At 41.9% G+C, this 27,638-nt stretch overlaps 3 protein-coding genes across 8 annotated transcripts in view; 2 read left to right on the top strand and 1 right to left on the bottom strand.

Moving 5' to 3' along the window:
- Window positions 1-13,700, top strand: part of tnrc6c1 (trinucleotide repeat containing adaptor 6C1) — a 43,432-nt gene extending 29,732 nt beyond the window's left edge. For 3 of the 4 annotated variants that reach the window (XM_037087750.1, XM_037087748.1, XM_037087751.1), the window contains 15 exons: window positions 399-565; window positions 693-770; window positions 1,216-1,434; window positions 2,002-2,148; window positions 2,641-2,760; window positions 2,882-2,965; window positions 3,162-3,402; window positions 3,485-3,649; window positions 3,857-4,033; window positions 4,265-4,414; window positions 4,779-4,889; window positions 5,283-5,501; window positions 6,264-6,337; window positions 6,435-6,574; window positions 7,122-13,700. In XM_037087750.1, coding sequence (XP_036943645.1) covers window positions 399-565; window positions 693-770; window positions 1,216-1,434; window positions 2,002-2,148; window positions 2,641-2,760; window positions 2,882-2,965; window positions 3,162-3,402; window positions 3,485-3,649; window positions 3,857-4,033; window positions 4,265-4,414; window positions 4,779-4,889; window positions 5,283-5,501; window positions 6,264-6,337; window positions 6,435-6,574; window positions 7,122-7,518 — 2,489 coding nt within the window. In that variant the 3' untranslated portion in view covers window positions 7,519-13,700. The remainder of the gene's footprint in view (window positions 1-398; window positions 566-692; window positions 771-1,215; window positions 1,435-2,001; window positions 2,149-2,640; window positions 2,761-2,881; window positions 2,966-3,161; window positions 3,403-3,484; window positions 3,650-3,856; window positions 4,034-4,264; window positions 4,415-4,778; window positions 4,890-5,282; window positions 5,502-6,263; window positions 6,338-6,434; window positions 6,575-7,121) is intronic. The other variant, XM_037087749.1, reaches the window with a different exon arrangement.
- On the bottom strand, window positions 12,430-19,059 carry LOC119013331. 3 transcript variants are annotated; one of them, XM_037087754.1, is made up of 5 exons: window positions 18,945-19,034; window positions 17,544-17,595; window positions 16,371-16,727; window positions 15,807-15,913; window positions 12,430-14,949 (listed from the first exon to the last, which is right to left on the bottom strand). In XM_037087754.1, the coding sequence occupies exons 2-5, from the start codon at window positions 17,590-17,592 to the stop codon at window positions 14,731-14,733; spliced, it is 732 nt and encodes a 243-aa protein (XP_036943649.1). In that variant the 5' UTR covers window positions 17,593-17,595; window positions 18,945-19,034; the 3' UTR covers window positions 12,430-14,730. The 3 variants fall into 3 exon arrangements, with proteins under 3 accessions (XP_036943649.1, XP_036943647.1, XP_036943648.1); XM_037087752.1 differs by lacking the exon at window positions 17,544-17,595 and having other exon boundaries at window positions 18,945-19,059; XM_037087753.1 differs by lacking the exon at window positions 17,544-17,595 and having other exon boundaries at window positions 12,430-14,943; window positions 18,945-19,059.
- Window positions 19,060-19,196: 137 nt separating this feature from the next.
- On the top strand, window positions 19,197-25,648 carry LOC119013789. Its single transcript, XM_037088628.1, has 18 exons — window positions 19,197-19,589; window positions 19,664-19,779; window positions 19,864-19,967; window positions 20,042-20,216; window positions 20,816-20,933; window positions 21,014-21,096; window positions 21,197-21,363; window positions 21,501-21,662; window positions 21,792-21,890; window positions 21,972-22,163; window positions 23,422-23,888; window positions 23,984-24,099; window positions 24,185-24,282; window positions 24,350-24,527; window positions 24,596-24,713; window positions 24,804-24,889; window positions 25,353-25,465; window positions 25,565-25,648. Exons 1-18 carry the CDS (start codon window positions 19,227-19,229, stop codon window positions 25,621-25,623), a joined length of 2,814 nt encoding a protein of 937 aa, XP_036944523.1. The 5' UTR covers window positions 19,197-19,226; the 3' UTR covers window positions 25,624-25,648.
- The last annotated feature ends 1,990 nt before the right edge of the window (window positions 25,649-27,638 follow it).

Raw genomic sequence — 27,638 nt, 5'->3', positions numbered from 1 at the left:
ATTTTGTCACTTTCCTTCATGAGAGTTTTTTTAACCTAATATATACAGTGTATGTATTTAAAAACTGAAATCTCACTAGCAAGAAGAGTTAGCCAAATATTTAGCTTAAATTTGAAGCAGTTGCATCAGATTAAATCTTTTTTTAAAAAAAAACAAATAAGGTGAAATTTGCTGTTTTTGGGTTAGTGTTTCACAATGTGTGGAGGTGAAGAAAAATATATCCTCTGTGATGTCAGAATGATCATTTATACACATTGAGGCATTCAGTAATACAGTTGACATCATATGCTTTACATTTTTTCCTTTTAAATGGCAAACAACCTCATAATGGTATTGCATAATGCATGCATCACAGTATTTGTCTAGGTTTACATCCTCTGTTGTTGTGTGTTTTCCAGCCCCCAAACCTATGCAAGACGGATGGGGAGGTGGAGGTGAAGAGCTGAACTTGTCGAGCAGCCAGTGGGATGCTGAGGAGGGAGACATGTGGAACAGCACTGCCTCCCAAGAGAGCAACTCCTCCTGTAACTCATGGGGCAATGCATCTAAAAAGGTCCCACAGAAGGTGTGAAGCAACACCAGCTACATACAGACTTATCTCTTAGACTCTAAGTATCTTTTTCATATGACTTATTGTAAAATATAATTAAGTTAATCTAGACAAAATCATTTTCTTTCTTCATCTCTCACAGGGAAAGGTGCCAGGGAAGCAAGAAGATGCCTGGATCATGAATCGTCTCATCAAACAGCTGACAGACATGGGCTTCCCTGTGAGTTAAAGTGACATGAAACTGTCATTTTTTATTTCAATATAGTTATATCACCTTAGATTAATGGTGATTGTTTTAACATAATATAATAAATGACTCATCTAAATGTGGGTAAATTGTGATGAGGAGGCAAAACCTTGGTAGGTAAGATTGAAAGATTTTTAACTTGGGTGTCTTCCAGAGCCACCATCAAACAGTGACAGGACTGCACTGATGTGATTGTACATTTGCTAAAAAAATCTGTCAAATTATTTTTACAGTTAAGTGTAAGCTAATTAATTTAGTCACAATTGTGAGTGGTCATTTAATTCACAGCAAACGTGTGAGACCAGTAACCCAGGCTAAACAATGTTATTTATATTTCTACATTAGTCATGAAAAGAGAACTTACATTTTTGCATTCATTTGTTTGTGCTTAACTGATGTTTTCTGGTCTCTTTTGCAGAGGGATCCAGCAGAGGAGGCTCTGAAGAGCAACAACATGAACCTAGATCAGGCCATGAGTGCCCTGCTGGAGAAGAAGACGGAACTGGACAAGCGTGGGATGGGGCTAACCGGCCACGACTACAACAACGGGCTCATCAACAAGCCCATAAGCTGCCCCAGGCCTCCGCTTCTTTCCAAAGACCCCTCGGCAGATCCCCGTTTGCCCTTCATGGATAAGGTAATTGATTAATTTGCATTTGCATACTGTACATGAAATAGAATTTTAGCTGCTTAGCTCTATATAGAAAATATGTGTAGGAAATATGCATTAACTGGTGTGTTTGAATGGATTCACTGGTAATGTTAGTTGATAAAGACTGGTTCCAAATTCAGTATAAAACTCTATGTAAGATGTTCCTAATCCAGATCCAAGGCAAGTTGCATTTAATTTAATATAGAAGAAAAATGACCAATTTATCAAAAAGGGCTGAAAGAACAGCTTCCAATTCCTAAACAAACAATACACCTTAAATTTGCCAAATTATCATTATCATTGTCTCTCTTCTGCTTTTTTGGATTTCATGTATTTTGATGCAACTTTAGATACAATATTCAAGACATTTCAAACCCATGAATGTATATTACTGATATTAACACAGTTTAAGGACTTGCTGGCACTCTGTGGCCTCATCAAGGTTACTGTGATGGAACAGATGTGAGGAAACTGATAACTGAATAGTGAAATTTCTTCTTGTGTTGGAACCAAGTAGACTGGCAGTCTTTTGACTCTACCTTTGTCCAGCAGATGCAGAGTGGAATGTTTGGCGGTGGTGGAGCAGCACAAGCCCGGGCCATGCAGCAACCGCAGCCGCCTCCTCAGCCACCAGTGCCGCCTCTCAGTTCCTCTCAACCTAGTCTACGTGCTCAAGTGCCTCAGTTTCTCTCCCCTCAGGTAAACACACACTCACATATGTGGCCTCGTTTCTCACTTGCTATGTAAACACTGTAGAAGGCAAGGCATTTTAATTTATGCAGTCATAAATATTTTACATCCAGATTACAGTTTATAGTCTAAAAAAATCTCCACTATGAGCTTCTCATGTATTATGTATCAGTTCAGTCTCTTTTGCTATTAAGCCTCATTTTCCATCGGAAACAGTGGTGCTGGTCCACATGTCCTTTCAAGGTCCAGGAAAAATGGCAGAAATGTATTTATACATTTGAATTACCAACCCAAAGCGTTGGTATGGGAATTGGACTGGAAAATCAAGAGGCTTTCTCCTCAATCACTAATCGCACCTTTTTAATAGACTTCAAATTGTGCTTCAAGGTAGTATTAACTGTGTTTGATGCATCCATGAACTTGAAGTCGGCAGGGTCTCCCTACCATTTTGATTTGACATTTTGACATTGTTTTCTTAATGTGATTATACTTTGTCCACAGGTTCAAGCACAGCTCTTACAGTTTGCAGCAAAAAACATTGGTCTGAATCCTGCACTTTTAACCTCACCAATAAACCCTCAACATATGACCCTTCTGAATCAACTTTACCAGCTGCAACTGGTGAGTCTCATTTCTGCCCTCCCCGCTTTCAGTTTTATCAGATACTATCAAGTTGTAACCAAATTTATAGACAAAGTGACTTCTTTTGACAGTGAAACCATGACATATTTCTGACACACAGGCATACCAGCGTTTACAAATTCAGCAGCAGATGTTGCAGGCGCAGCGCAACGTTTCTGGCCCCATTCGACAACAAGAGCAGCAAGTAAGTTTACCTTCTCAGCCTTCAGTTCACTTTTTTCCTGCAGTCTCTTACCCACTCCCATCACTGGAAAAAAACTAAATTTAATGAGTTTTGATTATTGTTCAAGTTAACTGAAGTGAAACGATGTAAAAACAGTCCAGGCCAAATTGTTTTTCTGTTATATAGATCTTTAATATTTCTCCACTTTGATGTCCAGGTTGCACGTACAATCAATAACATGCAGCAGCAGATCCAACAGCACCAGCGTCAGCTGGCACAGGCTTTGCTGATGAAGCAGCAACAACAGCAAGCACCCCCCTCCCACTCGGGCCTGCATCCTGGTGGGGCCAAATCCACCCTGGATTCATTTCCAGGTCACCCCCAGGCTCCAGGCCTCCCTGACCTGCAGACCAAAGAGCCGCAGTCATCTCCCAACACCTACAACCCCTACTCTCTCTGTGAGCAGCATTAACTGACCTTTTTCAATAAAGTGTGAGTCCATGTGGGCTTGTGAAGTAAAGTCTGTCTCTGTCTCCTCAGCTGGACTGAATCCAAACATGAATGTAAACTGCATGGAGGTGGGAAGTCTGTCTATGAAGGAACCTGCCCAGCCTCAGTCGCGCCTTTCGCAGTGGACGCATCCTCACTCCATCGAAAGCCTCTCTGGAAACTCCTCTCCTCTAGAGTCCAACTTGGGCAAGCACGGTGAGAGAAGAAAAGAAAACCTGGATAATTTAATAATCCCCCGCAAGGGAACACATTCATATCTGAAAGTGTGTTTGTATAGCTAAGTTTGTGTTATAATGGCAGATCATTTTATTTTTAAAACACTCACGAGGTATTCTTTTTCTAAATGAATCCTCATTTCCAAATGAACTTAAAATGTAGTAAAAATGCTTTCACTCTTGTCAGGTGCCAACCTGGGCCCCCCTGGTAAGCCCCATCAGCTGGAGGACTCCTACAGCCCCTACAACCTGATGTCCAGTTCAGACTCTCCTACCAGCCCCCTGGTCCCCCCAGACAGCTGGGGGCAGGGCAAGAGCAACAATGACAAGATGGCCAATGGGACCAATATTAACTGGCCACCAGGTTAGATTCCTTGCTGTTAATGTTTTATTGAAACATCTGACTCCCAGTTGCCTTTAGGAGTCAGACATGGATCACTCTTGAACAGTTTGTTTTGAGAAATTAACCATGTTGGCAACTATTGCTATTGATATACTGAACTGATGCCAGGTCACCAGTTGTTTAGTAGCAGTTAGTTGATCACAGATTTAGACTATCAGTGTGTAATCTTTACTCTTATTCTTTTAAATTCAGAGTTCTGCCCTGGTGTGCCCTGGAAGGGTCTCCAGAATATCGACCCCGAGACAGACCCCAACGTGACCCCCGGCAGTGTCCCCAGCGGGCCCACGATCAACACCAACATCCAAGATGTCAACCGCTATCTGCTACGGGACAGGAGTGGAGGTGAGAGCAGGGTCAAGAGTTTCAGAACAAGTGTCTCAGTAAAGTCCACTGCCATGTTACGGTACAGTAAAACACATCCAAGCAGAATTTGAAAAGCTTATAAAATGAGCTCTGTCCCCATGTATTGTCTGACAGTATCATGCAGCTGTTGCCACCAGAGAGCCTGCTTGTTATTCTTTTGTTCTTCATTTTCCTACTGTAAACTGCCTCTATGACCATTGTCATTTACCACTTTATCCTCTTCTCTTCTTAATGACCTTACTATCATCATTTGTAGTGCATTTTTCCTTTACTCCATTTTCTCTCTGCACTTTTTTCCTTATTTGTCTGTTTATTTTTGTTTGTGTGGATGGCATCGGCTTAGGCTCCTCTCCCACTTCATCTCAGAACGAGGCTCTGCCTCCCTCCACTGATTGGCCAGTCAGTGCCTACACTAGCTCGTTCAGTCTGTCGTCCCCGGAGACGGACAATGCAGGTACATGGTTTGTCCATAATGTCCTCCCCCCAGCATAGCAGTGGCTACAATACTGCAAATCAACATTACCCTCTCCCTAATGTTACCAGAGCCTCAACCACTCACTGGAGAACCACATCTCTCCTGCCCATTTGAGTCACTGCCCCTAATTTAATATAACCCTCATTTTAGCTCTTTTCCTCTCAAATTTGCCTCTCATGCAGTGCATATTCCCCCTGTGGTGTTAGTCCATCTTCTCCTTTCTTCTTGTGTGAAGCATGGAAAGTGTTGTCAAATATGAGAGAACTTTTTAGTCTGATCATTATACTCTGCAAACCTCCCACCTGTGAGAGCAGCTGTGTTTCATTCACTTGGTTCTTCATGCACACCCTTCCTTCACTCTTTCCCCTCCAGGTAAACTGTCAGAGATGAAATCTACTTGGTCTCCAGGCCCAATTTCTCACAGCCAGGCCTCTCTGTCCCATGAGCTGTGGAAGGTACCCCAGGGCCCCCGGAGCAGCAACACAGCACCATCTCGTCCCCCGCCAGGCCTCACCAACACCAAGCCTTCCTCAACCTGGGGCGGCAGCTCCCTGGGTCTGGCTCAAGGCTGGAGTAGTTCTTACACCACAGGTATTGAGTTTAATCCTTTTCAGATATGGTTTACAACTTGTTGCATGTAAATAAAAAAGAAAGTCAAGCTGAAGAAGACAACCATAATTTTCATTTTTGTCAAAATCCCAGGTGAACTTGTTTTATTATTATCTGTTATTATTTTAAGAAAAGGCCTCAAATTTCTGGGAGTGCAGAAAAATGTCTTGTCAATTAAAACCATGTACTCTTCTTGACTGGACAAGATATTTTAGGTTTCTTTCAGTATAAAAAAAAATTATTTAACATTTGTGTAGTTGTGATTTTTTGCAGACCATCTGGTAACAACGACATGCAAACGTATGACATAAAAGCTAATGTTAGTGTCCTGTATCTGAAAATATTGGATATGAAAACAAAAAAACTGAAGTTGTTGACTTTCTTCATGGGTATGACACAACATTGAAGACAAAGTTTAAGCTGTCGTGAAATGTGAGTTGTATAAAAGTCAGATGATGGAGCTGGTATATCACTGTGTAATGTTGTTTAGGTGTGAGCGTACTCGAAGAGCAAGCAGCACTTTGATGTGGCATACAACCACAGCCCAAATTTAAATTTTACAGCGTAGGCAAGATTGGCAAAAGCTTCAGAAAGAAACTCTTGTGGTTGAACAAGTGTCAACTGACACTGGGTGTTCTTTCTTTTCTCACAGCAGGAATTGACACCACCCATTCAGTTTTAGTAACTGATTTTGATGTCAAACGAGCCTTGCAAGCACAAACTTGATGTTTCTCTCATACACAGCAGGTACCACGTGGAGTACAGACAGCTCCACCAGGACCAGTAGCTGGCTGGTTCTGAGGAACCTCACTCCACAGGTAACAGTTTACAATCAGCGTCTTTCAGTTGGCCTTTAAGCATTAAGGCCTCCCAGAGAATTGTGTATGTCCACTAATGGCCCTCTGTCACTGCCAGATTGACGGTTCGACTCTACGTACACTGTGCATGCAGCACGGCCCCCTCATCACATTCCACCTCAACCTGACACAGGGCAACGCTGTGGTGCGCTACAGCTCCAAGGATGAAGCTGCCAAGGCTCAGAAGTCCCTGCACATGTACGTTTTCTAATGGAGAGTTTTGAGGTGTTTGAAGGGTGTCTTTGGCCTTAAATTCAGTGTTGTAAATATTAATTACCACAAGCATTTAATTTATCCGTGGTCTAACTTTGCTTGTCAAAATGAGTCATGCAATTCAGCGTGAAAGTGGGTTTTTTATTATTGAAATCTTTAAGCCTGTTACTGAACTTGATATTGCCTTTTTACATTTACTTGGACTTGCCTGTTGGCAATTGGCACATGATTCCCCCACAGAAAGGGCAGTATGAATGGGGCAATAGAGTTACCTAACTCACTCTATATTCCTACATCATCCCTTCCTCTGCATGGGTCCACCTATGTACAAATTACCTTTATACTTACCTGAAATGCTTGAAAAGGAAATTCATCCAAAAATCTTAACCTTGTTTTTAAATTATCTTGAAAAACTCTTCAGAAGAATGAAATTTGAGTGTCTGGTACCTGTGGACACCATGGTATTTGCTTAGTTTATTTTTAAGAAGTTTTAACCATTATTCATTTATGTTTTCCTGTTTTCTCCTTCCAGGTGTGTGCTCGGAAACACCACCATCTTGGCAGAGTTTGCTGGGGAAGAGGAAGTGAACCGCTTCTTTGCACAGGGCCAGCTGCTTGGTGGAACAACCAGCTGGCAGGCCACTCCAGGCACCAATCATACAAGGATGGGCGGGTCCGGGTCAGGAGCCTCCCACCCCATCGGTCCCTCACCCCACTGGAACAACAACAACAATGGTGGCAGCAGCAGCAGTAGCAGCGGCCTGGGAACAGGCGGAGCAAAGACAGGCGGAGAGTTGCTGTGGGGTGGCGTGCAGCAGTATTCCAGCCTGTGGGGACCCCCAAGTGGAGAGGAGGGACGGGTCATGGGGAGCCCCACCCCAATCAATACGCTGCTGCCTGGCGACCTGCTGAGTGGGGAGTCCATGTAGGACAGATAAGCCCAGAATTGACAAACACCAACAGGAGCAAAAACCTTGCAAATCATTGTGGAGATAATCAGTGTGGGTGTAACGATGAAAAGGAGAGACGAGAGGAGGACGAGGCTACATCCCCGCTGCTCACCCTCGTCAACCTCCTCTACTCCTTTTTTTTTTTTTTTTTTTTTTTTCAGTTGTCTTGTGAATCTCAGTATGAGATGTTGGTCACAGTGTTCAGCTCTTACTTTTGGAGACACAGGAAGAAGTCTTTCCTTCAACAAAGAAAGAGAACTTTTTACAGAATTGAACTTTTGAGAACTCGCCTCGTGTGAAACTTTAGTCAAACTGACACAATGACGAGCTGCCATCTTTAAACTGATCCTTCTCCGCCTTTTGAGGCCAATCATACTGCACCTCAGAGATCCATTAAAAGGCATCATTCCCAAAGTAAAAAACCCTTCAATCAGAGTGGTTGTCGAACTTTCAGCTGGTCCAGACTCAACATTTGTCGCTCTCAGCACTAATATTAGCCTTAACCTCTTTCCTGCCCTGCTATCCTCACTCACTGTACTTGGTGAAGAAGCATACGGACACTTGCACACCCTTATTTCTGAGCCAGTGAAACCTGAGTGGAGAGTACATGCTGCTGCGGCTTTAACATAAGCAACCACAGCTCACAACTTCAGTGCATTTTTGCAAAGCAGATTGAGTTCCCCACACGACGCTCAAAGGGAATGATGCAACTCTGTTCGCTGTGTTCAAGCCATTTATTTTTGTAGTGTTTTATTTTGTTTTTTCTTCTTAAACCATTGCAAAACAGCGAAGAACTGATATTATTCAAATGTGTCTGTCAATCTTAACCTGGTGTGGAGTTTTCCTGGGGGGGGGGGTCGTCGCGTGTACAGTTAAAGACATGATGGATGACAAAATGAACCACTGCTATTACTATGGAACTGTAAAGACAAATACTTCAATGCACCTCAACTCATCTGCGTGGGGAACCCCGCAGATTGGTCTCAGTCTTGGACCCTCTCACTGATGTTGCGGAAAAACCTCAAGTCCGAAATGTTTCCCACCGGTGTGTAGTCAGTGACCCCCACCCTCCCTGCTCCACCTGCAAAAACACCATTTCAAGTGATGTGCAATATAAGCCACAGACTCTACCGTCCAAGCACCCTACCATGAACCTCTCACAGAACGAGAGGCAATTACGAGGAATCATTGAACCGCAAAAGCTCTATCTACCCTGCAAACCCCTCCCCCACCCTAAAACTGCCACTACTACCCTTTCATACCCCCCCTCCCCTCAAGAGTGTGTGAGCTTAGGAGAGTAGCAAGCAGGTCTTCAACCACCTTCTGTCTGAGATACAAGGACATACACATAAAGCACTTCTTCAGCAAGCCTACTCTCCACACTTATGCCAGTGACTAGTTTTGAGGGAAGAGGAGGGACAGGTGTGTGTGTGTTTCTTTGTGTGTGTGTGTGTGTGTGTGTGTGTGTGTGTGTGTGTGTGTGTGTGGGTGGGTGCTTGGGGAGAAGGCATCAAACCAAATTGAGAGGAGCTTGTTTTCCTTTTTACCCAGAAGACCAGATTAACGTTTTTTTGGGTTTTTTTTTTTTTATCTTTTTGCCCAAATTTTGCGTAGGTAAAAAAGTATGAGGCAACGATTTGTGAATAGGTGGTCAATCATAGCACTTAGCAAGAGCGTCGCAGCTCGAAATACCCTTAATGCCAACGAACAGAAGAAAGGAGAAGCAACACTGGCAAATAAAAACTGAAAAAAAACAAGGACAAAAAGCAATCTGCTTTGTGGCTTCTTCTCTATATACTTATTTTTTAACTTAACATGGATGTGAAGATGTTTTTGTTTTTTTCCTCAATCCTTCTTCCCTCAAGTCGGTGGGACCAGGAAGGATGTCATACACGGTAGCAAAGTGAAGGGAAATACAAAGAAAGAACTAACTCAACTGATGATGGGTGCAGCAGGGAAAGACCCCAAAGCATCCATCCTCACCCTCTTTATCAAAGTAAATATCACTGTTACATTGCATACTTTGAAATCTTTAGCCTTGGTGTCTGGAAATGCTAAACCTGTTTATGTTCTGCTGGGTCCAGCAGGGAGGATCGCCATCTTTTTTTTCATCCTTTTTTTTTTTTTCTTTTCGTGTTCTTTTTATCGGAGGCCCTGCCAACCTGTGTGAAAGTGTGGCCACTGAGTGCCTGCCTGCTGCAGAGAGCAGTGCTCTGCAGCAGCCCTCACCCCCACCCTCCTGCTCGCTTGCTGCCTCCCTGCGGATCCCTACAAACTGGCTCCCCCCTCTCCCCCCTCCCCAGGCCTCCAGGCCAAGAGCAGCTCTTTCAGAACTGGCCCACCTGTATTAAATTTACTACTACTGCTGCGCCAGAGTCTGTCCTCAGCAACCTCCGACTCCGCTCTCTCTGTCTCTCTCCTGCAAGGATCACTTTAGCCAGAGAAGGAGGCGTTTGGTGTGTTTTGTTTTTCTTGGTTTCATTTATGGAATTGCCAGTGTGCATTTTTATGTTATTGTTGTCATGAAGTTTGCTGAAATTGTTGCTGTTATCATTGATGATATAGATAATGATTGTTTTCTGATGACGATTTCATGGCTTTTTAATATTGATCTTTATGCAGTGTTCAGCTTCTCTCCTGCCCCTCCCACCGCCTCCGAGGCAGAAGCAGTGTGTAGTCTAGAGGTACGCCTCAGCCATGCAGCAAGGCCATACTAAACACTGCAGATCTCTGTAGAAAAGGCTGGTGGGGGAGCTCTTCATCTGGGCTCAGACTGGGCATTTGAAGAGTCAAAGCAAGCGCGGAAGGGTTGTTTTAAGTTTCTCCAGGATAGTGAGCCAACTTCTTCTGTCCGTCCTGGAGCACCCTCCTCCGCTCTATGTCGTCTCATAACACACACATCCTTTAGTGTTGATGGGCCTCACTCACGCTGGTGCTTTATGTTAAACTCTGGGAGCACTCAGTTACACTTAGAACCACCTCAACTGATAACAGCCTTCCATTTCTATGCAAAGACGAGGAGGTGTTGGTTCACAGCCATTTAGAAAATCACAGCCATCCGCCACATCTTCTCTTATCTTTCGACCTTTTACTACCAGGCAGCTTCCCTTGAAAATAAAACCCCCTGGATAAAATGAAAGGGACACTGAAAAAAGCTTCTCTTCAAGGGTTTAGTCTCCCACTGTGTGGACAGAGCTACTAGGTGACACTAAAAGACCTGCTGGAGGTGTTAGTGGTTGGTAAACAGTCACTTCTTCAGTCTTGTGCCAACTCATCTACAGATATCTACTTCCATCTTGCCATATCCTAATTTTTCTTTAGCATGATAAGATTTCAGTTTCTTTTATTGCTGCAGGGGCGTACACCACAAGCTCCAGCTGTAGGAGGCTTGAGGAGTAGAAGGGCAGGACAGATGAATGGTGTAGGTCTTTCACCAACAGGAGACTGGATATTTAGTGGAGAATCGGGCTGCAAGAGGAGGGGTGGGTGGGTGGGTTGAGGGTTCCCTGTATGTGTCTGTGCACTGTTTATGGGTCACATCGGGTACATCTCTTTAAAAACCAAAAACATCTTTTTCTTTATCATCAAGGTTTTTTTGCAAAAACTAGAAACTACAAAAAAAAAAAAAGGAAGTCTGTTTCAGCTGTGCACTCCGAGGCTGAGATGCCTGTGCTGTTTCTCTGTGAGCTGTATCCTGGGGGTTCATTTTGGATCTCCAACCTGAGGGTGGCGCCAGCAAATGTATAACAGGCTATTACTGCACATCTGGCTTTGAGGTCAGGGTCCAAGCAGGAGCCCCAGCGTATCAGCAGAAATGGAGACACACCTCAAGTTTGGTACCAAGTCTTAAAACTTTTCGGGATTTGCCCTCTTCCAGAGTCGCTTCGGACTTGCATCATTCAACAAAACAATCACTATTGCCTGTGTTGTCTGTCTGTTTGTTCCTGGAAACCTACATATTCCTCGACACTGGACTTGAATCAAGGAACTGGCGTGGAAGTGGGGGAGTCAAAAAGAGTGGGAGGATGGGTGGCTGGGACAGAGGGTCGAGTCTCAGATGTGCCCTGGATTATTTTTTATTTTTTATTTTTTTTGGCGCAACACCAGCACTGAGAGCCCCGGCCCCTCCCACCACACCCCTCACCTGCGCTCTTATCTACCTGTCTAGTGTTGGAAATCCGATGCTCTCCCTTATTCTGAAAGTCACACAGACTCTAAGGCAACTGGAGCGCAAGCATAATATGCTTCTCAATCATCGATCAGACACGGATGTGGGGCAGGGGCCCCCGAAAAGAGTTGAATTAGCAAATCTCTCTTTAAAAAAAAACAAAGGCCTGGGTTGAATATGCACATGCTAGTTCATATACAGTATACACCCAAGAGTACATAATGGGTGTATGTGTGTATATGGCTAGATCTCTCTGTTTTCCACTTAGCCTAAGCCCCCCCTCCCTCTCCCTGCCCTGCCTTCAACCCTGTGTATCCTCCTCAACAATATATTTCCCAGAAGACAAGATCATAAACATATCAGAGTAATACAAAATAATGAAAACAAATACTTGAATCAAAAGAAGCGCCAATAATGTAATGTGAACACTTTTTGTAGTGGTTTTTTTGTCTCATTCATACACTTCAGAGATTTTTTGATAGCATCGGTTCAGAGTGAATTAAATTTGTAATGCGAGTGTTGTTGAAAACAAAGATCGATATAAAGGCAAATTTACATCTGTTGTATTTGAGTGTTTGCACAAGGCTGCTTGTACTGTATGTTGTGTGAATGACTGTTGACTAGCGTGTGAGATGAAAATATGTATGAGAGCTCGTGATTACAGCGGAGGAATTTCCGCCTTGTGATTCTTTTCAATTCAGTATACTTTTGTTGTTGATTTGTTTTTTTTTTGTTTTGTTTTGTTTTTTTCTTTTTGCTTGTCAAAAATATATTCTGATGTTAATTGTTACTAGCCTCTAGCGTTGCACTGAGTGTCGGCCTCACCCCTCATCCAGCTAAATGAACAACATGATACAAGTACTGAGGGGAGACGGGGACAGTTCATGTGTAAATGTTTACTCAAGGACTAAAATAAGTGTGTTTTTAAAATGTAATGTTTATCTACCTTAGTGGCTTTCATTGTGGAATAATCCAAGAAAGTATGGATCATAATTGAGTATTGCACCATTTTTCAGACTGTAAACCTAAAAAAAAAAAAAAAAAACTAAAAAAAAAACGAGAAAACTGAAGAAAAAAAAAATCACATATGTATAAAAAAAATGCAGCAAAAAAAGTATTTTGCAGACCTGTGGCCATAGATTGGGGGTAGAAGGACTTCAGCTCTCCCGAATCTGAGCAACGGAGAGAGTGAAGGACAAGACATCAGACTGAGCCTTGGTTACTAGGGCTCACTTCAGAGGTGCCTACCTTTTTGGTTTGTTAGCTTTCGTTCTGTTTTCACTTCTGTTCAATTCACTCCATGTTTGTCATTCTTTTTTTTTTCCCTGCAAGGCCACTGACAGTTTACAAACACTTTGTTTTTTTCTGGAGTTCAGAAGAAATAAATCAGCAAGACAAAATAATTAAACCATGGGAATGTTGGACAAAGAAAAAAGGACAAATGCTTCCATTTAAAAAAAAAAAAAAAAAAGTGCAACACTTCACAGAATGAAGATTTATTGTGCTACTTTCAGAACTCTGGGATTGAACAGTGTTGTCTCGTTCTGTTTAACCTTCTTTGTTCTGTGTTAATGTTGATTTCATGGACTATCTAAAGCCTGTATGTTTTATGTTGATTATATATATTTTTCCTTTATATAAAAAAGAAAAGAAAAAAAAGACATAATTGCTCACTATCTTGCACACACACGAAAAAGTGGATCTTGTCTCAGGAAGGCCAGGGTTCCAGAGTACCAACTCCACGCCATTTTAATGTACATTTTTATGATGAGTAAAACAAAAAACACAAAAAAACACAAAAAAAAAGGATGATTTAAAAGAAACGATTCTAAGCACTGAAAGTTATGGATTTCAGAAGAGAAAATACCTTTTGTTTCTAAATCCGTAGCAGTTACATAATAACCAAATAATGGACTTTAAATGAAAATGGAGTGCTTTATATATAAATCTATATATTAAAATTGCTTTACATTTAAAAACAACAAAAAAAAAAGAGGTCAATGATTTTGATTGTGAAAAAAAAGACCGTGAATAACATGCAAAATGCTGTATGTTTGAATCTTTATTGTGTTTTCTTAATGAGGTCCCGTCCTGACTGAATCAGGAACATTGTGCATTACTCTTTCTTTCCTCTTTCTCTCTCTCTCTCTATCTCTCTCTCATTCTCCCACAGCGGGTATTATTATTAATAGATAAATCAGACTTTTGTGGAACATTTTTCACAATTTGGAGGATGTTTGTAAAACATGAGCTGGTTGTAAAGGATCATGAAACTATGCACAAGTGTTTGGGGTTGGGGGGGTGGAAGATGGGGATTTTATGGCCTACTTCTACGTGGCTGATCTATTGCAGGGGTTTTTTGGGTTCCAATGTGTGTTTTGTTTTTGTTTTTGAGGGGGTAGAGGGGGTGGAGAGGAGATTTACGTCGAGCCCCCTGCCTCCAGCTTCCCTCCCCTGATTCAGATTGACCTAGCGCTACATCGCCATGCTGTGTATTCCTAAAACCAATGAGCGTCTCACTCTTTAGCACTGTGGGATTCTAGCCTGTCACCCTCAAGGGGTTTTTTTCTCAGTTGTTATGGTTTTCTTGAGGGGTGGGATGGGGGGGTATGGGATTAGGGCTGTTTTTTTGTTTTGTTTTGTTTTGTTTTTTTGCCTTTTTTTTTTTCAATATTAAGTAAAAATGTCTGTACCGAGATTTAATGAAAAGTCAGTGGCTTGTAATGTTTTAATTTTTCTCTCTGTATATCTCTTTCTCCTCATAGAATGTGATTGTTAAATGACATGCACCGAAACAAATGTTTTCATGAACTATGGAGCTTCTTTCAAATATTAATAAAATAGCTTTTTTTTTTCTTGTGGTTATTTGCCCATCTGCTTTTGTTCCACAAATCTGAGATCTCTCATTTCCTGGGTGAGTTGTCGCCTCTCACATGCGGTCACATCATATTTCCTCAGTTGCAGAGCTGGTGTCATTTCCGGTACGTGTCTGCTGCACCATTATTTTAATGCCAGAAGTCACGTCAGGCTCTCAGGGCGAGCTGCCTGGGACAGGCGTAGTAGTTGTCCTGTGGTTGTCGGATGTTGGGGTTAGCATACACGGGGAAGTTGACTTCCTCCAGGTGTGAGGGGCCCTCGTGGTTATTTTGGGGGATTCCGGTGCTCTGCTGCTTCCAGGTCATTTCCTCGTAGATTGGAACAGGGGGTTGTGGTGTTTGATGAGGCTTCGTCTTCGTCTTCGTCTACAACATATGACATTATTTCTTACCATTGTAGAAGTCAATGTATGTTCAGTTTGGAATATTAATAAACTTCTGCACTTATTTACTCACTGTATGTTAATCCACAAGGCCTCAAGCTGCAGTATGTATTTGTTACTTTTAACTGTGTTCATGAGTTAATTTGCAGAATGCCCTTTCAATTCATCGATAAACATTTGTGTCTGTAAAACAGGGTGACATCTTTAAAACTTTTTTTTTTCTGACCAACAATTCAAAACAGAAAGATATTCAGTTTACAATCATTAGAAAATAAAAAAAAATAATTAAAAGAATAAGAGAACGTTTTTGGCATCTCTGCATAAACAAATATTAATTGGTTAGCAAATTTGTTTTGCATGTTTGATACAAACAGAAAATTGCAATACAGTGAACAAAACACTAATTCATCAGTTCCTCTTGTAACTGTCTGTGCTGCAGGTCAACCTGAGGTCCCTGCAGTAAAAGTCGAAGTGAAAGTAAGATGACTGTAAACAAAACTTAAAGTAATGGTTTGTTTTAGACTGAAAGCATGATTGACTTTCTTTAAAGGTCATTTTTGAGGCTGAACTTTGTTCCATTTATTAAAATCGGACCGGATTTAGTTTTAACCACTTTGAGTAATGACTTAAGCGCCACAGATCCCAGCAGCAATCATCAGGATTTTACAGCTGCCTTGAGAATTCACTCACTCAAACAGATGTCAGTTTGTTGCTGTTAAAGCTGACACATTAATTGATGTTCATCTTAATATGACTCACTTGCACAGCTGATATTGTCATTTTGATTCACAGCAGCTTCCCAACACTGAATGATATATTAGTTGAAGTTTTAATACTCACACATTTGTCTATGGCCAGCCAGCTGAGTGTGAGCAGAAGAAGGCCCGCTGCCGTAAAGACGGTCAAGAGCAGTGAAGGGTAGCTGGGAGGGCACCGGCATGAACTCCCTGCGCCACAAACACACCAACACACATTAGAGTCTGAACATTGGCATTTAAAATTTACAAAACCACAGATACATTCAAGTGTCTAAGTGTCATACATGTGATATTGATATTTCTAAAACACGGGTCATATCATGATCGTATTACTTGTATCTGAGCTGGCTTTCACGTCAGGTGGTGGTCTATCGGCCAGGCTTTCGAGGTGGCGTGTCAACATTTTAAGCATTAGACCACTGGATGTTTTTAACCTGGTAAGCCTAAATGACATCTTTTCTTACACCTAACCTAAAGTGGTTTTGTGCTTCAACCCATCAAGACCACAAGCACAGCACAGAATCAAGATTGAACCTGAGGAGACCACATCCGGGGTTTGTAGGAACGTACACTGCTAATATTTATTCTGGTTGGCTTTACTCCCAGCAAGGTGCAAGTGCTGCATTGTGAGGGGTGAACCACATACCTGTCCCTTCAACCAACAAGAACACCTTTTGAGCGCTGATGAAGATGATCTGCTCAGAGTTCCTCTCTCTGTAGCTCAGCTCCAACACATAGAGTCCTGTGTCACTGGGCTGTAAATGTGATGTGGTCACATTTATCTGCGGGGAGTCCAGTCCTCCACAGAGCTGCAGACGGCCCCTGTGCTCCGGGTTGACCCTGACCTCGCCACCCTCTGACAGCGACAGCAGGGTGGTCTGGCTCTGGGCACTGCGGTGGTAAAGGTGGAGGCCTGTGAGGCTGCTGTGCTCCAGCTGAGGGGTGCATGAGAGCTCCAGTGACTGGTTCTCTGTCAGCTTCCTGAAGATCAACTCTGCATAGACTGAAATAACGACAGTTTTTGGTCATGCTGCACGGCTGTGTGGACGACAGCGAGAGGTCAGTCCACCACTTTGTTTCAGACTGTAATATCTCAACAACTATTGGATGGATTGTCCAAAGATTTTGTTCAGACATGTATGGTTCCAAGAGGATGAATCCTACTGACTGTTGATTTCTGGGCTTTTCCTCTATAACGCCACCCTGACATATACATTGGTCTTGTTTTTTGAACAATGTTTCAACAACTATTAGACGGATTGCTGTGAAATTTCAAGAGTTAAGTTAAAAGGGACAAATTTAAGTGCCACTTCAAACAGTAAATGTGCAGCAAGCTTCTATGGAGAAAGATAGTTGGTTGTTGAGTCTCATCCCCAGGTCGTCAATTACCAGCACTCTTCAATTTGAATACAATAATCTAAGTGCTAAAATGCTAAAATACTAAATAAGTACTAAACTAAGATGCTGAATTTGGTTAACATTATATTATTTTACTTCCTAAATATCAGCATGTTTGCATTAGCATGTCAGACTGCTCATATTAGAATTTAGTTGCCAGAGTGTCTGTCTGTCTGATGGAGCTGATAGCACTGCGGCAACCACAGACACAAAACCGTCCCCTGAATATCTCGGAGAGAATAAAAACAAACTATACTGTATACACATTATGTTAGAGAAATGTTATTGTCCAGGCAACAAAGCTAAAAAAAATAATTAATTAATTAATAAAGCAAAATTCAGACTCTCGTAATTGTACATTTTTTAGGATTACAACAAATATCAGTTTACATTCTTTCACCAAGATGTGAATTCCTCCTACCTTCAAAGAGCTGAATGAAAATGAGAATGCACGCAAAGCTCGTCTTCATGGCCTGTTCAGTTGTAAAAGCACACAAAGCAAAGTCATATTGTACTCCTCCTCTTTCCTTCAGTCTCTTGTGAGACTTTGTGGACAGGCTCACTGTATTTATTGTTTCTCGCCTCAAAGCAGGAAGAGGACTTCACTGCCGTTATCATACTGCGGTTGGTCCTGTACACACTGAAACTGCCTCGCTGAGTTCTGAAATACAGGATGTTACGCCTTGAAGCCTCAAGCCACTGAATGCACAGCCCTTATGTATGAAATTTAACAAATTTCAGGTTAAACAAATTAAAATTAATTACAGTAGTAATTTGCAATATTAAAAGTTCCACCTCCATCTACTATTGCTGTTTTCATAGCCTGACTGATTTGTAGCTTTTTTTGGCTGCTTTCAGGTTATGATATCATCACCTAAAAAGGGGAGTAATATCAGTTCTCGTTCTTTCTCACCAGGCGTGTCTAGGGTGCACAAGCAGTCTGAAATCGGCTTCAGACAGTCCGCAGGGCAGCTGTTGCTGATAGCCAGCGGTTTTAAATAAACCACAACGCCTTGCAGAACATTTCCAGAGGAAGTGGTTTGGCTGTTCTGTGAACGTGTAGGTGTCTGTAGATTAATGCACCCATGAGCGTCCAGCAGCCGTGCAATAAATGAATAAGAAAAATGTGCTCATCTCTGTAACGCTTGCAATGGCCCTGTTTTTATTTGAAGGCAACAATAATGGTAATCATTCCTTTTAACCACACAGAAAACTGTTTTTTTATGCGTAAGACATCACAAAATATGAAACTGAAAAAAGAAAATGAACTAAATAAAAGACTTAATACAAAAAGGCAGAAATGCAACCAACATAAATACTTATTTAAGTAATTACAAGAGCAAATGTGGATGTCAGTGTTGATAACCACATTAGTCTAAATGTAGGAAGGTTTGCAAGTAAACACATAATAAACTGTAGTAAATGATGATGAGATTTCTTCACTGGATTAATAGCAGCGATAATATAATCTAAACACACTGTATTGTTCCCAGATTGAATGATGTGTCTTTTCATTCACAGACAGGTTAAAGTAAATGACTGAATAACTCAGCTGAAGTGTTGTCTATATGAGCGATGTAAGAAAAACAATGATAACTTTCCCATCAGCAGGTCAAACTCAATAATTCTGGATCTGAAGTCTAACTATAATTCTCTCAGAGCCTGCACTTCCTCCTTAGTGACTCCCAGAGACTTTTTTTATGCAAAATTAGCTACTTTTCTGTTCTTTCAGAGTTTCTTTTCCCCTGCCTCAGCAGCCATGGCTGAAGAAGCTAGGAGCGCTTCGTTATCCTTGCAAAAAAAAAAAAAAAACAATACACACCGTGCCTCCTATCTGAATCTCCAGGCTGCTCCCTCATGCATTGTCCCTTTCTTGGCTCTGAGTCCCGTGACCTGCGATGCTTCATGACTCCTCCCACTCAGTCTGGTGTCAGTTGTATGCTCATTAGCAGCTGATTGGGCTCAGGTGTGCAGTGCTGCTGGGATGAGGCCGAGTGTCTGCATAAAAGTTAAAAATTGCTGCACAGCTCAGACAGGTTTGTCGCCGGTGGGCCAGACAGGAGCGTTCGCATTCTCGACCAGCTTGCTGTTTTGAGCTACATTAATGGAGACCTTGTTTTTTTGGGTAAACCTCCTCATTGGGCTCGGTGTTAGATCAGCGTTTGCCTTCCCACCCAAACATTACAGACAACATGCGCTGCTACAGGGACCTCAGATCAGCAAAGGCACTCAGCAACAGAAGGCTCCGGCTGAGGGACGAGAGCAGGTGAACACTGTCAGGGTGACCTGCCACCCGGACTCGCTGGAGATTGTTATCAAAGCCGACATGTTTGGAGTCGGAGCTCCTGTTAACAGTGATGACTTGCGCCTTGGCGTGGAGCACAATGATTACTGTAGAGCCACAGCGTCTTCAAGAGATGAGTATGCAATCTTCGTTGGACTAATGGACTGTGGAACCAAACACTGGGTAATGGTTAATTTACTGCAAATCGTACACACTTAATTTCAACCTCTAGTCCTACACGTGCCTTCTCTCCACAGATGACCGAGGACTCCCTGGTCTACACGAACCTCCTCATGTACTCTCCTGTTGCCTCTCCAGATGGTGTGATTCGAATGGAGGAGGCTGTGATTCCGATTGAGTGTCATTATGAAAGGTCTGTCCGCCTTTTTAGAAAGCCAGTTTTTACAGTTACGTGGGCAATACCTCACTTTTTAAAAATCGTTGCTTTGCTCCTCAGGAAGTACAGTTTGTCTAGTTCTTCACTGACGCCTACGTGGATCCCCTTCACGGCAACACAAGCTGCAGTGGAAACCTTGGATTTTGACTTGAGCGTTATGACAAGTGGGTTTTGCGCACCTCTAAAATGGCTCGTTTGTCTACACCTTGGCTTACCGCAAATTGTCTTTTTTGGTTAGACGACTGGCTGTACGAAAGAAGTTCCAACGTGTATTTCCTCGGTGACCCCATCGCTATCGAGGCCTCCGTCAGAGTTGGACATCACATGGGCCTCAGAGTATTCATTAGCAGCTGTGTGGCCACACTTGACCAGGACATATACTCTGTGCCTAGATACATCTTCATTGAAAATGGGTGAGCCCTTGAGGCGCTTGAAGGCACAGTTGATGCTAAGTTATAATGCAACTTTTTTGTAAAGCCTTTCTGGCTGCAGAGGAGCGCTGTGAAGTCTGGAAAAACTGCCTCACATGATGCTTGAGTTGGTAAATGTGTGGGCCAAAGAGTAAGTGAGGTCACAGACATGTAGCCTGTTCAATGCCTCTGCTTGAGGCTACATTACTGCCTTTCACAGGTGAGGGGGAATAGCTTTTTTATGGGAGGTTTGTAGGACCTTAGCCAAACTGCAACATAACTTATTAGGCTACATCGTCTCTGGCTCTGGTTTATGACCTAGCAAGCTGGTTTGATAGCCAAATATTCAAAAACACTTTAAATATGAGGATTAGGGTTAACTGTATACTTTTGCACCTTTCTTTAGTATGGCATCTATCTATCTAACAGTAAAATACTGACAGATTCTGGTCTAAGCTAATTTTTTTTTTTTTTTTTTTTAGCAAATTTGTAGAGAACTGCATTTCAGCAGATTAGCCACCACTAGCATAACTCACCTGAATCTATTCCCAGCTGGTTTGCAATGTTACAGGCTACAGTAATGACTTTCTCCACACTCACAGGTGCCTGGTTGACTCCCAGCTTCCAGGTTCAAAGTCTCACTACTTGCCCCGCACACAGGATGACAAGCTCCACTTGGTCATTGATGCCTTTAGGTTTCATGACGAGGACAGAGGAGAGGTGAGTCTGTGTTTAACTTGGTGTCTTAATTGAGCATGTACAATATATTCCCCCCCCTTTTTTTTTTTCTTCCCTCTTAGCTCTACATCACATGTCACATGAATGCGGTTCCAGTAAATGATGCACAGGCAACAAACAAGGCGTGCACTTATCTACATGGAAGGTGAGAGCAAGCCATCAGAAATATTTCAAATTAAATAACAAAACAAATGAACAGAAAATGTATATTGAGAAATGACTTTTTTTTTTTTTTTTCTTTCCAGATGGCGGTCAGCTGATGGTAATGACTACTTGTGTGGTCAATGTCAAAGCCAAAATGAAGTTGAACAAACCTCCGGTCTGCCCAGCAGCCCAGGAAAGTTTAGTCCTCGTGGGTTTAGGAAGCCAGCTGAGCCTGAAGCCTCCTGGAGGAGCGGACTGAAGACTAAAGGTTGGGCTTGTTGTACAAACTAGACACTTCTGATGGGGAATTAAAAACAGGAATTTGTTCTTGGAGGCCAACTCCAGAGGAACATCACCTGCAACAAGGACTCAGTTTTAGATGACATGTTCTTTGTTTTTGTCTAGTGTGGGAACAGGAGGCAAGAGTGGGTCCAATGCTGGTCTTGCCGGCAATGCAGAAAAGTGGGCCTCTACCTGTGGAAGAGCTGCCTCCTCTTCTCAATAAGATCAGCAGACCTGCTCTGTATGGCAGCCAGTGGAGAAGTGGTGTAAAGGACAGAGGAACTTGTAAGAACCAGACTTATTTTTATTGGCCCTGTGACTTTTGATGATTTAAGTTTCTGCTGTTTTTGTTTTTTTTTTTTTTTTTTTGTTTAACTCCAAAGAACTGTCTAGATGCTAAACTGTTTGTTCTAGATCTGGAGAAGGGACTGGTTCCTGGTCCATCTTCACCAGATGACGTGGAGGATCAGAGTTTTGCTTCTGAGTGGGATGAAGATTTCAAAAGTGGAAAAGGTATAATGGGTAAAGTTTGAACAGACATTTTAAAAATGTCACTTGAATGAAATGACTTACCAACAATTTTTCTAACTGCAGATGGAGATACAGAAAGTGAATCTGATGCTCTTCTGGTCACTTTGAACTCAGAAGAAGCAGCGCTGGACAATAACGGCACAGCAGCCCTGAGTGATGTCAGCCCCACTGCTCTGTTAACATTGGACGTGACAACGCTGTCAAATGCAACTGCTACAGACTCTGACCTTTCAGATGCAAAAGACCCAAAGAGATAATAAACATTTAAAACAAAGTTTACCTTTTTTGGGGGGGGCCGCGCTATTGTATGGCTTTATTGATGGTACAGCTGATGACTAGACAGGAAATGGGATGGGAGGGGAGTGATGTGCAGCAAAGAGGCCCAGGTGGGGATTCAAACCCAGGGCTGCTGCAGCGAGGACAAAGCCTTTGTACATGGGACGCCCGCTCAACCAACTGAGCTAAACAGCACCCTGTACTAGTATGACTTTGATAGGTGTCATCCAACTGCAACTTTAAGGTAGCTGCCAAATTGAACTTAAGGGGCAACAAAATGTACTGGATTATAAACTTCAATTTTCTAGCTGAACAGTTTGACATTTTCACTCAAATGTAGCAAATTTAGTATGATTGCTGTATACTTATACTAGTTATCTACACTATCACTGTAAGGGAAGTGGCTTACAGATACAGTTTAAATTTTAGGCTAGATTCTGTCCATGATCACTCTCAGGTCATTATCAAGAACTAAATGGATATCTCCACACACACATGGATACTTTATCGTCTTAGATTTTGGACATTGTTAAATCCTGATGTGGCATAATTCTCTTTTCTGGCTGTATTACAGTTAAGCGGTATCATTTGTTGTACCTGTGATCTAATACTTCTACTCTGACCTCTAATTTATGAAGTTTAGATCAAAAGTCTCATTGTGGAGTTTTAAAGTTGGGGATCGGAGGATATAAGATTTGAGTCATGATAAATAGACTCAGGATAAACTGATTATGGTGAATTTCCATTAGCAGAATAATTGTGAATATCCTCATATTGGCTCAGAACAGTCTCAAAGTATACTGGTTACCTTACTGTTTGTCTCTCCCAGGCTTGTCACCTCACCCTTTTTGAGGATGCCCGAGTGTCTAATTTTCCAGATCTAAGATTGTAAAGACTGGCTCTCTCTCTTTATGTGGAACCTACCTGAAATGTAGTTATTAAAAAAAATTGCATTTTCTACACCATGTCTTGCAATAGTGTCTTCACCTGTGACCCATAAAAATATGGGCCATTCACTGGATTAGAAACTGATCTATTTGAACATAGAACGAGCATCTGTGTAAATTCTATATGCACCCATACCATGTTGACTCTGGGCCAATCATATGCATGTATCTCAGTGTGGCTGCAGCCTTTACCAATTCGTCCACATCAGTTAATGAGTAATTGCCTCCAGCTGTGCCTCCAGCTGTCCCCCCAGTATGGTTTGACTGGTCTGAACTGGGAAGTGTTTGAGATACTGGGAGGACAATCTCAGATATCTTCTGCATCGTATTTATAATTCCGTCACAACCGGAGTCTCCAAAGTCTCCGGTCGTTATGATGGCAGGTCACTCAGCCTCTCTGGCCCTGCTGCTGTCACTTGCCTGCGTTGTTACAGATGCAATTCGTCCTTTAAAAGAAGGACCCATGATCGACGCTGAAGGAAGGGAATATAAATCTGCGACAGTAAGAGCTGATGCAGAAAGAATCAGCACACTGCAGCTCAAAGACAGATTCAGTGTCCGTGTGCAGTGCACAGGAAAGACTATGATCATTGTGGTAAAGGATGACGTGTATAAAAATGGACATCTTATGTCTCCTGGGGAGATTTCTCTGGGAGAAGCGGGACATTCACAGAGGAGTCGGTGCCGAGCTGTTGCTGCTGGTGACAGTGAATACATCATTGAAGCTGAACTGCAAGACTGTGGCTCTAAATTAACTGTAAGTTCTCACTGTTTGATTGCCACTGTGATGGATTTGTGTATTTATCTATGGCTGTTTGAAAGATTTGAATGTGTTTTTCAATGAATCTCCAGATATCTGAGGACTACGTGACCTACTCAAACCAGCTGGTAATCCCACCAGCTGCCAGTTATCATGCCATTACAAGGATGACCCATACTATAGTTCCTGTTTCCTGTCACTTTCAAAGGTGGGATTTTGTCATTGTTTTGTAGGGCAAAGTTGCAGTTTTACACTCCTTCATAAAGGCTGACGTGTTAAACTTTCTGGAACAGGACACACTTGGTGAGCAGTGTTGCTGAGCAGCCGCCCCGGAACCTCTCTCCTCCTCCTGCAACGGAGCAGTCAGCTTTCTCTCTAAAGCTGATGACCGGTATGTGTGAACGCCAATGTTTTTTCTTGATCACGCTGCATGTACTGATGTTTGTGTCTGCATGTAGATGACTGGACACGTGAGATGTCCTCCAGCGTCTTCTACCTTGGAGACCTGCTGCACCTCCAGGCATCTTACAGCGGTCCTGATTCAGGACAGAGACGGCTCTTCATTGACAGCTGTGTTGCCACTCTGTCACCTGATGCAACATCAGTCCCCAGATACTTCTTCATAGAAAACCACGGGTAAGAGTAGCTCATATCATCTTCTACAGTACGTTAAATGACATGCACGTGACAATGATTTTTGTCAGGTGCCTGACTGATGCAAAAGAGGGAGGATTAAACACTCTGTTCAAACCCAGAGGGAGGGCTCATTCGCTTCACCTGCAGCTTAATGCTTTCCTCTTTCAACAGGATTCAAGGACCTCAGTGAGCCACTTATAAACCATATGATTTTCTAAAAAGTTTTGAAATCCTCCGAGGCTGTGTAATGACATCTCTGTGGTCTCTTTTTCATAGATATTTATCACTTGCTGGCTGAAAGCTACCTCTGAAATGTGGAAGAGTAGCCCCATCAACAAGGCCTGCAACTATGTGCATTCAGGGTGAATTATTTTTCTTCTGTAGTGCCTTTCGTAACCATACAGTGCCTTGTATAGCTTAGTCATGTACATATGTTGACTATGGTCTTAGTGCAGATGATAAATGTCCAGTCCTGAAAAACAAACATATGCTCGAATGTGTGTCATTGTACTTTTTTTAATTTCACTTATTAATTTATTTTGAGATTAAGGGCTATCATTTATGTTGACAAGACTGTCGGTTTAAAGTAGTTAAGGATGTTCCCAAAGGAGAAGATTCTTTAAAAATATTAAGTCATTATTTCACTTAACAATACCTGTTGCTCCAGAGAAACAACAAACTTTTGGTCTGGGAATCAAATATACCAAATCACAGCTATATCAGATTATTATTATTATTATTATTATTATTATTATTATTATTTGGCTTTAACATATTTGCAGTAGACAAACTTTAGCAAATAATTATGTATGTGTTTCTCATCAGATGGAAAAATGTGGATGGGAGAGATGATGTGTGTCAGTGTTGTGACAGCACCTGTCACAAAAGCTCTCCTGACTGGAACAATAAGACGCATCTGAGACGTCTGATCCCTGAAGGTCTGCTGAATCTCTCGAGTTTCAATAGTGTAACCCTGCTATTTCAGTGCAATTGCAAACAAAATGCTATCCCACTAACATTTTGATTCATTGTTTCAGATATCATGGCTTGTGGCACTGTGACTCTCGGCCCACTGATGATAGTCCCCAGCAAATAGGCAACGAACAAAAGACTGAACAACATCAGATTTGTCATTTAATTTTGTGGCATGGTGACATTAAAACCAACCATCCTGACTGAAAAGAGCCCGTTTAAAACACTGAGCAAGTTCTGTGTCCTTTTCACTAATTTTATTACATGATATAGGCCTTCAGTATAACCGCAGATCAATCCACAACGGAAATAAATGATCTATTTTGTGAAAATGTCGGTCGTTTGTTTTTATTTTGAAGGCGTGACCCAGAAAAAGTAGTGTGGTGCCGGTATGCGTTTATGCGTTATCAAATGATAACTGAATACATTAAGCACAAAATAGAACAACTCAATACAGAAGGCTGCTATAATAATAGTAATCCTGCCTCAATAATTAGTTGGGTTTTTTTAAAATTGCAACTAGACAATCGTGGTAAAGCACTGGCCTGACACAGGATGTAATCCGTACATTAATTAAATTGGTTAATTTCACTATGTGTCAGTGTCACCTGATCAATATGTACAACTACTAGCTTGATTACTGGTATAGTGATTACAATCCTATCTATATTTGTAACATTAAGACAGCGCTGTTTTCATATCTGATGTGAAGAGACTATTTTTCCCTCTTGCTTTGACCCATTAGTCTCTGTGCCTGCAGTTTTGAGTAGCCTTCTGGGTAGCTAGGCCAATCATACTGTACTAATAGAGTAACGGGATGGATACGTTTGCGATACAACTGTCTGTAAACATGGAAATGAGTCCAACTGAGACATTACATACGTTTATCATATCCACCATTCTTTGACTACTTGGCCTTCTCAATGTTTGTCACAGTCAACCTCCATATAGTTAGTAATGGCTGCATCGCTCCCGTGTGGCCGCATCGAGTAACTACACCTGCACTACTATCGGGAAGCTAGACACAATAGCATAGTAACACTTCCGGTTAAAACATTACAAATTAAAGGTTTGCATATTGCCAGATATATGTGCGCCGTTTCACCACCAGAGGGCAGTGTTTACACATGATTAAGATTTAAAACAAAAAAAAAACTGACTAACATTAATTAATGAGTCCTTCTACTTTAAGGGCCGTTGACTCGACCGTTTGGTTAGCTAACATTTAAAATACTGGTTAAGACAGGAAATAAAGGACAAAAATTAAACGTCATCAAATAATTGTTGGAGTGAAAACACAAGGTGGCTTAATTGTGTTATAGAAATGCAAGTTCAGCTTAAGTGTAGCCAAGTCGGCTGTGTGATGAAAGTAAAGTCATGTCTGCACTGGCTGACATTGATATGAAGTTCGCTGTGGAAACAAAGGTATTAACACAACTCAGCTCGTTAGACTGTTACTGTTTGTAAAAAGGACACCACTGATAGGAACTGGCACACTTGTTAACAGTATCCTTTTAAAATGTCACGTTGCACTTTCTCACTGTGGCCGCTAGATGGTAGCAAACGTTTAGACATTCTGTTGACGTTTCTTTAAAAAAGGGAGAATAAACTCTCAATGGGTGGACTCCGTGTCAAAAAAGAAGAAACGCCGTTGTTCTCTAAAGTGATAGATCACGGCGTGCTGTTAACTTCTGGAAATACACAAACATGTCAGAGTTTATGAACTGCTTACTTTGAGAATAAAAGGTAAACATTCAGACTTTGGCGCAGAGACCTGTGGATCAACAGGTGTGTTGGAGAAGACCAAGAACCGACACTCTTCACCTCACTTACAGTCAACAATGAATTTTTATAACAATGTTTCGATACAAAGGCTTTCATCGAGTTATCTAATGTTGACAGGAAGCCTGTTGAAAGTCTTAATATACACACGAGATTCCCACTGTCTTTACCTACTATCCAGCAAAACCACAGCCAGCTGGAGACGTTCCTGCTGCTGTGATTTAATAAATAATATATTATATTAAAAAAAAATCAGAGGCTGTGACACTGTATACAGAGTATCTGCAAGTTTTAACAAGTCAAAATTAAGACTTTTAAGACCACTTTCAACAAATTTAAGACCTACACGTAGTACGA

The sequence above is a fragment of the Acanthopagrus latus genome, chromosome 23 (assembly GCF_904848185.1).
Source record: "Acanthopagrus latus isolate v.2019 chromosome 23, fAcaLat1.1, whole genome shotgun sequence".
Classification (NCBI taxonomy): domain Eukaryota; kingdom Metazoa; phylum Chordata; class Actinopteri; order Spariformes; family Sparidae; genus Acanthopagrus; species Acanthopagrus latus.
The sequence above is the reverse complement of the archived record's forward strand: the minus strand, read 5'-3'. Positions and strand labels throughout refer to the sequence as shown.